This window comes from Gouania willdenowi, chromosome 4 (genome assembly GCF_900634775.1).
Source record: "Gouania willdenowi chromosome 4, fGouWil2.1, whole genome shotgun sequence".
NCBI lineage: Eukaryota > Metazoa > Chordata > Actinopteri > Blenniiformes > Gobiesocidae > Gouania > Gouania willdenowi.
In genome coordinates, this window is record NC_041047.1 from 21,719,161 (window position 1) to 21,730,296 (window position 11,136).

The window sequence follows — 11,136 nt, forward strand, 5'->3', positions numbered from 1 at the left end:
ATTGTTCTTTTTCTTGGACAAGTGGAATTGGTGTTGTTTTTTTCAGGGCTCATAATTCATCTCGTAAACTCCTGACTGAATGGACTTCTGCTCAGTTGCAAATCTTCTCTGTCATCTCTCTCTGTAGTAAAAGAAAAAAGAAGACAAATAACCACATCGGTTTTATTCGGTGTGAATCAATAACTGCGAGAATAAGCCTTTTTGTTTGTTTTTTTATCCGGTGTTGACACACAGAGTGAAAAACGTCATCTCCTTACCTACTGTTCCCAGTCCCTCCAGGATTTCACATTCAATTTCTATGATTGTTGTGGCCTAAAAAGCCTGATTTGGCTGAATTTTAAAGTGTTATTGTTTTATATAACTTTGCATAAACTGATCAATTTGCAAGAAAAACATCTGATTGCCTCTGAATTCTTGGTAACACTTTATATTAGGGAACACCTATTAACCTATTAGTTGCTTATTAGCATTGCAAATTAGTAACATATTTACTCTTAATTAATCATTATTAAGTACATATTAATGCCTTATTCTGCATTGGCGTATTATACAACTAGTAAGCCATTAACTAAGAGTTTTCCCTCAATAACTTCAGAATTATTAGTAGTAAATAAGGAAGTTGTTGGATATGAATTATGATATTAATATGCTCGGGTTAGGGGTAGGGTTAGAGTTAGAGTTAGGGTTAATGCTAATCCTAACCCTAACCCTAACCCTGTTTGGACTGCAAGACTAAGGCATTAATAAGTACTTAATAATGACTAATAAGAGCCAATATGTTACTAATGCTAATAAGCAACTATTTAATGGTTAATAGGTGTTCCCTAATATATAGTGTTACTGTATCTTTATATTAGGGAACACCTATTAATAATTAACTACAAAAAAGAGCTCAGATTCACAACAATTTAATAAGATATGGATAATTTCCATCACATTTTAGAGAATAATAAATAGGGATACGTTTTGGTTTAAGTTTTTGAAACAAAAATTTAAAACCCTAATGTTAACAAATGGTATTTTTCCTGCATGAATCTCCTCAATGCAGGATTGTTTGTGACTTTTGCTCTTTTTCAGCTTTGTGAAAGACTCTCACTAAGCTGAAGAACAACCTTGGAAAGTTGGATTAAAAAAAAGTGGATCTATTTACACACTCAATCTTCTCCACATTGTAATACGAGTGTAATATGTCTCCCTACTGTTGTACTTTATGAGACATTAGATAGCTAATGCTTCATAATGATTATAGCTGAAGCCTTTTATTTGCAATCTGGGCACCATTTACCATCTGCCAGAGAAGTCTTTGTTAGAAAACAGTAAATGGTATTACTTGACTGCATGAAAATTAGCAGATTCACTCCTTTGGGTTGCTTGAAATATAAAATAGCCTGCAATTGAAGCAAATCACTGAAGTAGTTTATTTTACAATGGAAGATTATGATACACTGAACAAATAAACATCAATTCAAGCCCTTGTGTAATATTAGTTATCATTTATGTGAGATCTCGTGTTGTATCCTCAAAGAAGTGAGGTTGAAAATGTGTTTTGCCTGCATTTCCTGGAACAAACTGTCACTTGAATGATCATGTACATAAACATATACTATTTAATTTAAATGTTTAAACTCATCACTAACTATTATTATCTTGTTATATTATTTCATTTAGTTTTGCACATATTAGTCTTTAACTACTGTTTATATTTATGTTTATATTTTTTCTAGTTGATTGTTATTATTTAATGCATACATTGTAAGAAAGAGCACGGTTCACCAAGTCAAATTCCTCGTGTGTATAACATACATTACATGGCCAATAAAGTTGATTCTGATTCTGATTATATGTGCGTTAATCAAATATCCTTAAAAAACAATACACTGTCAACTAGAACACACAATGAGACAGACGGTGACATAACATGACTGGCAGCTGTTAGAAGAAAGCAGACAACCCCTCCATCCCATCACATGCCTGCTCCCAGCAGATTGCAAAAACACACCCACAAACCGAACAATCCACCCCTAACTCTTGTGCAATAATAATGTCATAAAAAACCTGATCTTTTTTGTATTTTTACTTTTTATTATTATTTTGATTTGCATTGCAATAAGAATTATGGGACCACTGTGCAATAACATGTCCACCCTTATTTGCACTGTGTGCATGATAGTGTTCATACAGTGTATACAGACTTACATGTTACTGGCTCTTTTTTTAACTTTCATATTTTTATCTAATCTAATTTTGCACTGAGTGAGTTCCTTCTGTCATCCTGCTTTGCTGCTGTAACACTGTAAATTTCTCCACTGCGAGATGAATAAAGGATTATCTTATTTTATCTTATCTTATCTTATCTAATCTTATCTTATCCCTTTTTATTCCATGCGTGCCCACATTGTTGCAGTGTGATCTCACCAAAGGCTCCAGCTCTGAGCGATCGATGAGATGGAACTCAGAGATGAAGTAATAGTAGTGCTTGTAGCAGGTGTTGATGTGTGCTTCAGCCCCCATGCTGCAGACGCTATCGAAGTGATGGATATAAACATGCACAAACACCCTAAAAAGGCGGCTCAGGATCTTCTTGCACAATCGCTGGAAGTTCTTAGGGAATGGTACGCCTGGAGTCAGAAGGGGGAGAAAATAAGATCAGATTTGAAATTCAGTGTTTAGAAGTGATCTAATTAATGAATATCTCAACTACAGCATTACTGTTTGAGAGATAGACCCATGCTATTTAAAGCAGAGATATTTAAATTCACCATAAAAATAAAGCAGTAAATATATTACTAAAACTTAGTCTTCCAAGTATAACCAAACAAATGGAATAATTTCAATCAAAATAATGCATGATTTTAATGTATTAATGAATTATTTTAAATTGAATGTATAACATTTCAATGTTTTGAATTGCTTGATTAATTTCTGGAATTATAATCAAAGTTTCCATTAGTCATTAATTACAGAAAGTCCAAATGCAATAGAGAAATGGTATAAAGACACATTCTTTTAAAATGACATAAATGTCTCAGGGAATAGAAAATAGAGAGAGCAATCCTGAGAATATTATTATATCTGGAAGAAAGGCTGGTAAAACTCAAGGGAGAATCAATGACTCTTAATCAATACTGAGCATCACTTCTGATAAATATTGATTGTCAAATGTAGTGTTTAGATGAAACAACACCACAGGTGTCTAGCAATGTCAACCTGATGTCGTGATTCACCTCTGACTGAACCTTACGTTTTGCAGGAAATAATGAATAGAGCAGAGCTGCACTCCAGTCTCACATAAAAGCATCAACACAACATCACTGCAGTCAGGCATCGGTAATGTATTACTTTGTCCTTACACGGTCAATAAAAGCTTGACAGCTTCATTTATGGACTCCCCACACACACACCTACTCTGGTGGGAAAGATGTCCTCGTTATTGATGAGCGACTCGATCCAGTCCATCAGCAGATTCATGTACTTCAGAGCAGGCAGCTTGGTCGGTCTCTTGTAGTCGTCGCCATCTTGCCATCTGTACTCGTACCTCAGTCCTCCAGACATGATGGGACAGGTTTGCTCGGTGCAGAACTCGCTCATTGTGCCATAGATCAGATTGATCCTGTTAAAGAAGTCCACCACATGCACAGCGATCCAGTCATTGAGGTTCTCCCCCTCTGGCAGCTGAACCACTTTCCTCAGGTCCAGGCCAGACTTGAGTGATGCCTGGGCCTTTTTGTAGAGTTCAAATCTCTGTGTGCCAGGCTCAAAGCGCTTCCTTGGCCTAAAAGTTTTGTCCTTGCTGAACACTTGTCCAAGACACAATGCCATTGACATAGATGTTTTCCCACTGAGATAAGGAAAGAGCGTTCACTCCAGAAGAATGATTGGGCTTGACTTGATAAAGTGTGACCTTCCTCGGCACACCAGGCTGACTTCAGCAGTGAAATCAGGTCACAGGGGATCAGCCTCTGGGCTGTAAAGATTACTTTGACTTTGTGTTTTCTGATAGCTTGATGTCTGTCAAAGAGAACAGTAGAAAAAGTCAATGTTATTCCTCTTCGGGAATCACCTTTGTTTTAGCAGAAGTGAAAATCGTTTAGAAATCAGAAATAAAAGATTTAGCAAAGAAATCACCAAAAACCATGAACGCACTCATTTTTGGCATTTGTGCTATGCTTCAATTAGGTTTCTGAAACTACTATAAATAAAAAAATGACGTTCTCCAACTGAACACGAATCAAAACGATGCTTCGTTTATTGAGTTCATGGCTTTTTGGGATGTTGATGACCACGTTACTGTGTTTTCAGTAGAACCCGTCAATATAAATGGATACAGTCTTTGGCAGCTGTAGCAAATGTCAGTCCCAATAGAGTCAGGCCCGATTTAGAAAATGAATGGCATGCAGAGACTCAGACTAAAGACTTGTAAAAATGAAACAGACCTCGTTCGTATTGATTTCAATACTCAGGGTTTCAACGAGAACTTTAGAAAGAGAGCTAAACACTAAATGCATGAGTAAACTTAAAGGAAACAAACCAAAGCACAACAAATGACTGATCGCCATTGTTAACTAGCAGCCAAAATATATAATGAGAGCATGATCTCATTGAAAGGTCACGAGTTGACATTTAAATAAGCATGCACATTAATAAGAACGATTTACTGAGTTGTCTTTTTGGGTATAAATAAAGTTGTTTGATTAATCAATTGACTGAAAATGTTGTTTTCATGTATTTGTTGCCTCCTTCAATGTGTCACTCCAGTCACATTCAAGTGACTGTGGTTGCAACATGATACTACATCCGCATTTGTGTCCAGAGTCACATTTTGAACTCTTTCCATTTTCTAAGGTCTCCTCTCCAAAGCCTTTCAAACTTAATCTAGTAGAAATATCTGCTTAATTGTGATGAATTGTACTAATATACATGTATTAGTGACATTTAAACATACTTCCTAAAATTGACATCATACAGATTAGATCATACGCCTTTCTTTGTTATTCTAGTGAATCGTAGTGCATGTTTTTGTTGTCATAGCTTTTACCGTGTATCTCAGTACAGTTGAAGAGCACATATATTTGAATTCTTTCCGTCAATGATTTAGGGGAACACACATGACTAAATACAAGATCACAAGACCCTATGGCCCTGTGGGTGGATGTGATTAACTGGGAAAATTAGGTATTTGGGTGGTGATTGTCTACTATGGTATTTATTTGTTCTCTCCACCTGTGCAAGTCTCAACAGCTCCAGACTAATGCGTGTCTGATCATGTCATGTACCATTGGCTCGCAGACTATTCCTGTCGTAATGAAAGCTGTATCTGCTAAACAAAAACAGAACTCGCACAATAAAGCTGCTATTTATGGTAAAAGAAAGAAACAGGACAAAAGAGAAGTATGAAAAAGAGATCAAATACTCAACGATTACACAATAAAATTGGTTTTCTGCACTGTACCTGGCTGAAATCTTGGAGTGTCGTGTCTGAAATGTGGAGAAAAGTTATGGAAAGTTTAGAGTGGAATCCCGTGTCTTTATGTAAACTTGAACTCCAGCTGCTCAGCCCTAAAACTCCGCTGGAGGATCTTCTTCTCTGTTGGTTAAAAACAAACCCAGATGGCACCAAACACCAAGCCAACACTGTACAAAGAGGAAAAAAACTGTTTGGCTTCACTTCCTACAGCTGATGTCACATCCTGACTTTGTCTTTTGCCCTTTGTGTGTGTGTGTGTGTGTGTGTGTGTGTGTGTGGATGGCCTATAAATTGCAAGCAGGACAGAAGAAAAGCCCTTCCCAGTCTTACTTTCCCCTCCCTTTTTTCCTTGTTGTTTCCTTATTTGACAGCCCAATGGTCCCACTAAAGCCCAGCCCTCTGGTGAAGCCTGGGAACGCAACCGCTTCTCTTCAGCAAAATATAGGACTGAGGGATCCCACAAACATTTCTGTATGTGTTGGCAGTCCACATGGGTCCCTCTCTGTGGACACTCACTGACGTATAATTTACATTTTTTGCCCTTTTAAAGACACTTTCAACTAAGAGCATAACTTCTATAGAAAGACAGGATTCCTTACCATAACATCTCATTTAAATACTGACTGAAATCTGCGACCATGAACAAAGCAGGGTGTGTTTGGCAGAAGGGATCAGCTTTCTTATACGGCCCTCAGGGACAGACTGTTATCAGTAAAACCATTGTGACCGACTCCTGTGATTTGAAGTGAATGGATGTCACTGAAGCATTGAGTCCGTCTGTATTTCTGCGGAGTAATAACACAAAACCTGCATAAGAAAGTGTCTAGACACTTTGTGTCCTGCATTCTTGTTGCACACAACGTACGTCATAAAGATAAGTCAGTGTCTCTCAGCCTTAGCTGTATTATACTCAGGGTTTCTTTATATGAAGGATTAAACAGGTTTTAGAAAATGTACTAAAGGCAAAACTTGCTTCAAAATTTTGGTTTAACACAAAATGAATTAAAAATATATTGAACAGAGAATAGATCATAGCTGTAATAATCCTGAATATCCACTTGGGGTCAGCCAAAACGTTATTTTTCACCATGCTAAAACGGTTTTCTGTTCACCTCGTTTTATTCAACTTACTAAATGAAGAACTACTTAAAAAAAACTAAAATACTTAAATACATGTTTACATATTTCAAAACCTAGAGGAAATAACACCTAATATTTAACGTGTTACAGGGGGTGTATGTAGAGTTTGAGTTGAAAAATATTGTTAGCTGCTGCTCTATTCATTACAGAAACTTTCCTTTAATGCTGAATGTGAACTTGGTGTATTTGTAATAGTGAAATAACATTAGAGAACTATAACACAAGAGGAATTTGTGATATAGAGACATTGCTATGAAATATGATGGGATGTGCTGTGTTTTTGACATATTGCATGTAAACCCTGTTACAGACATGTGTAACACATTTGTGAAATAAATGTTTACAAAATGTACATAAAACATGTAAAGTATTGAAAAAAAACTGTACATAAAAACCCAGGGTGTATGCTAATTAAATGCCAAACATTTGGTAACGGTGGCAAATGTTCTCCCAAAATTACACATAATGTCCTGTGTTTATTTGCAGTACGGTCTGCTATTAAACCAATGAATCAAGTTTTTTTTAATCAAATAAGATTAAGATGGGCTCATAAGTAAAATTCTTGTGTGATGATTTCCTATGCTAATTCTACATTGAACTGGTGCCAGTGATGGAATGCTTAGTATCTATGAATTACAAAGGGTGCATGTATGATGGATGATTGTTAACCTTTGCGCTACTTTTTCCTGAACGCTTCGGTCATTACTAACAAATCAGACACCTGCGGAAGCTGTTAGTCAACCATCTGCCTTACTCGGAATTAGAAATATTCACCAAAGAAAACACAGGTTGCTTAAAAAAGAGCCTCATGCCACTCTCATCAAGCAAAGACTGAAAGGGATTATCAAGCTAAATAACAATAACAATAACAATAACAATACAGCTCAAATTAAACGATTAGTTATATTTACTTTGAATAAAATCATTTTAACCAGGAAGTCCCTTGAGATTAAAATGTCTGTTTTGAGAAAGCCCTGACCAAATTGGTACACCATTACAGAGTAACAAAATATATAAAATAAAGCACCTACATACTACAGTAAATGTTAACTTTAATAGCAAGAATGGGAGGCAATTTAGAAGCTGCATAAGAAGTAAAAATGGGTTTCAAACGCACATTTAATTCCACGGAAGTTGATATTTTACTTTCGCCTTTGCCACATTGGTCTGATAAGCTATGTACTATTACTGTGGTTTTTCAAGCAGTTGCGAGAAATGGCACACCCTACATTAAAAAAAAAACTACCACAACAAAGCCTTTTTGTGCTACCTACTGCTATCTATTGACACGAAGGAGTACTTAATATCTCTGTCTACGCATGTTCAAGACACAGACAATTTTCTATAGCAACATAAATGCCACAAAATCAACTAGAATAACAAAGATTGGACAGTTTCAAGCAGCACGAATGATTTCTTACGGCACACTGGTAAAATAGATGAAATCCCTGCACTAATCATTTCAAATTCGTGAGGTCAAAAAACACATAATACCTAATAAATCTAGTTAATTACCAGGGATTTTCAGCTATTATACTCCCAACCATTGCACAGAGAATATGATCAATTCTGTCCTCAATCTGACTTACAACAACACTCATGTTTAAACATAATTTATTTGAACTTTGCATTCAAAAACCCATAAGATAACAGGCATATCTTGGCACCAACACCTTCTTTCGGACATAGCGATGATCGATTGCTCTGTCATCAATCTAAACACAGGCTCCTCTCAGGGCCAGCTGCTCCTGATGACCCCCAACAATGCCGTAAGGCTGACAATTAACCTCCGTCAAGTAGGAAGGTGACAAAGCTATCATGGGCTTGATCGGTAACATTGACGGTCTGGTCTATGGAGCAGGTTACACAGCCAAAACAAGCTTATCTAAGTCATCAACAAGACAAAGAAGTACATTGTTGACATCAGCAAGAAACTGACCCATCACAGTAATAGAGATCACCTGGTTAATAGGGTGCAAATTGTGATTTTGCATTAGGGCCCACAAAGTCACAGGGTGGGTCGCGTATTGTGTTTTCTCGGGTGTAATCTGTAGAATAGGGCTTTGTAGCGTCTTCTCTAACTCACTACATGCATGTGTAGAAGAAAACTATGCTCTTAATGCTTTTGATCTTTTGTTGAAGACAGAAAAGTACTTTACTTACTTCACATTTATCATCAGAGCTCAGAATACCTAGAATCCTTACATCACAAATGTCTTAATATCATCATTTTAATCTTAAATTGATCTTTTTTGTTAAATCAACCACTGCAACCGTTCTTTTACTTAATACGCGATTCCATCTTAAATATAATTATTTAAAAAAATAAAAAAAAACCCCACATTTTAACTCTTGGCTACTGACTTGAAGAGCTGCATCCTTGCAGGATGTCACATCTGCTTGGCAGCAAATTAAAAAGTTTATTTAAAAGTTAGTGAGGTTTTTAATCAGAATGAAACAAAAAACTCTGAGAGAGCACATCTTTAACACACTGAATATCTTGAGGAACAGAAAAAGGCGATTCTGCAACAGCGTCAACCTTTTGCCACTTTAAACAGGCACACTTCCACTTTTTAGACACGCTTAGACATGTTTTATGTTCAACTTTCAAACACAATCTAATGTATTGTCGTCCAATACAAAGTTTTATATACCAACAGAATCTGATCAAAACTCATTTTTACAGTGTTACATTAGAAGTTCATTAACAGTGTTATGTTAGCAGTTATAAACTCTCTATAGTTTTTTTTAAAACTTTGTATACTTTTCTTTAAAAGGGCCAAATTCGGTTCTGCATGAGTGCACTCATATTGAGAGAATGTACAGTATGTGTACGTTATGTATGCAATATTTTAATCATCAGCATTCTTCCACCTCCATAATATCTCTAAAATCAGGAATATCTTGGCCCAGGGTGATGCTGAAAAACTAATCCATGCATTTGTTACATCTAGATTAGATTATTGTAACTCCCTAGTTTCAGGATGTCCTAATAATTTACTAAAAAGTCTCCAGGTAATCCAGAATGCTGCAGCCAGAATACTAACTGGAACAAACAGGAGATGGCATATTTCTCCAGTATTAGCTTCCCTTCATTGACTTCCTGTAAAATCTAGAATATAGTTTAAAATCCTCCTGTTAGCCTACAAAGCTCTACATGATCAAGCTCCTGTGTATCTTAGAGACCTATTAGTGCCCTATCGCCCGGGCAGATCACTCCGCTCTCAGTTTGCTGGCCTTCTGGAAGTTCGTAAAGTGTCTAGAAGTAGAACAGGAGAAAGCTTTCAGCTATCAGGCTGCTTGCCTTTGGAACCAGCTTCCAGTCTCAGTACGGGAGGCTGCTACCCTCTCCACCTTTCAGGCCACACTTAAAACCTACTTCAATGCTGTAGCATATACCATATAATAGCATTAACTTAATTGCTATAGCGGACATGGGCTCATCCATAAACGATTGCATTTACAGTCCTTGGAGTTGCTGTTAGATTACAAACAAATGGGAAGCAATTCAACGTGTGATGTAGCTGGTTATGATTTACAGTCCGCATAAGCATGACTAAACCATAACATAACCTAACCACTAGAGCGGATATGGGCTCGTCTGGAACGGTCGCATTAACAGACCTTGGAGCCGCTGATAGAGGGTTTGTCTTCTGATCCAGATATTGCAGGTTTGATCCCAAGACTATGTACCACATGTCCATGTGCCCAACTGTCCTTTGGAAGGACACTAAACCCGAAGTTGCTGCCAATGGTAGACTAGCGCCTTGCATGGAAGCTTTGTACCTAGTCACAGCTTACTAGTATTTTTGAAGCAAGTTTTTTTTTTTTTTTACCTGGTTTAAAAATTCATTTAAATGGCCCCTGGTCTAGAAAGTGTATGGAAGCCCGTTTCCGCCACTAAAAAAAAAAAAATCACCAAGGAAAGTCATAATTATGGAAACAAAGTCATAATTATGAGAAAGAAAGTCATAATTATGAGATAGAAAGTCATAATTATGAGAAAGAAAGTCATAATTATGAGATCGAAAGTCAAAATTATGAGAGAGAAAGTCATAATTATGAGTTAGTAAAGTCATAATTATGAGATACTTAAACACATTTACAGCAGCTTGTTCATGTGGTGAGCTGACACTGAGAGATGGCTGATAAGACTATCAAAGACAACTTTAGACAGGGCTTTACAAATGATGAAATACTTTGTTTGCTTGCAAAATCACATAGAAATATGCTGAGTAAACGCAACCTTGAAAATATACTAAGCAAAAAGAGGCTCTGGCATGGAAAGGATAAAACTGATGTGGCTGAAGTAGCTCGGTTTATTGAACAACAAATGGAGATTTCTGGTCAATGTCATGGGTACAGATGGATGTACCAAAAATGTTTCTATCTCATAATTATGACTTTGTTTCTCATAATTATGACTTCCTATCTCATAATTATGACTTTCTTTCTCATAATTATGACTTTACTAACTCATAATTATGACTTTGTTTCTCATAATTATGACTTTCTAACTCATAATTATGACT

The 11,136-nt window shown here is 36.5% G+C and overlaps 1 protein-coding gene across 2 annotated transcripts; it reads right to left on the reverse strand.

Annotated features, from left to right (window-relative positions):
* Nucleotides 1-7: 7 nt before the first annotated feature.
* mob3c (MOB kinase activator 3C) lies at nt 8-5,745 on the reverse strand. Of its 2 annotated transcripts, XM_028444395.1 has the most exons (4): nt 5,450-5,744; nt 3,402-4,008; nt 2,416-2,618; nt 8-121 (listed from the first exon to the last, which is right to left on the reverse strand). In XM_028444395.1, exons 2-4 carry the CDS (start codon nt 3,823-3,825, stop codon nt 92-94), a joined length of 657 nt encoding a protein of 218 aa, XP_028300196.1. In that variant the 5' UTR covers nt 3,826-4,008; nt 5,450-5,744; the 3' UTR covers nt 8-91. The 2 variants fall into 2 exon arrangements, with proteins under 2 accessions (XP_028300196.1, XP_028300197.1); XM_028444396.1 differs by lacking the exon at nt 8-121 and having other exon boundaries at nt 2,422-2,618; nt 3,406-4,008; nt 5,450-5,745.
* Nucleotides 5,746-11,136: the final 5,391 nt, after the last annotated feature.

Coding starts and splice junctions, on each gene's coding strand:
- mob3c (XM_028444395.1), bottom strand. CDS start 3,825: ATGTCAATGGCATTGTGTCTTGGACAAGTGTTCAGCAAGGACAAAACT. Junction 2,619..3,401: donor CATCTTTCCCACCAGAGTAG/GTGTGTGTGTGG, acceptor TTCTGACTCCAG/GCGTACCATTCCCTAAGAAC. Junction 122..2,415: donor GCTCAGAGCTGGAGCCTTTG/GTGAGATCACAC, acceptor CTTTTACTACAG/AGAGAGATGACAGAGAAGAT.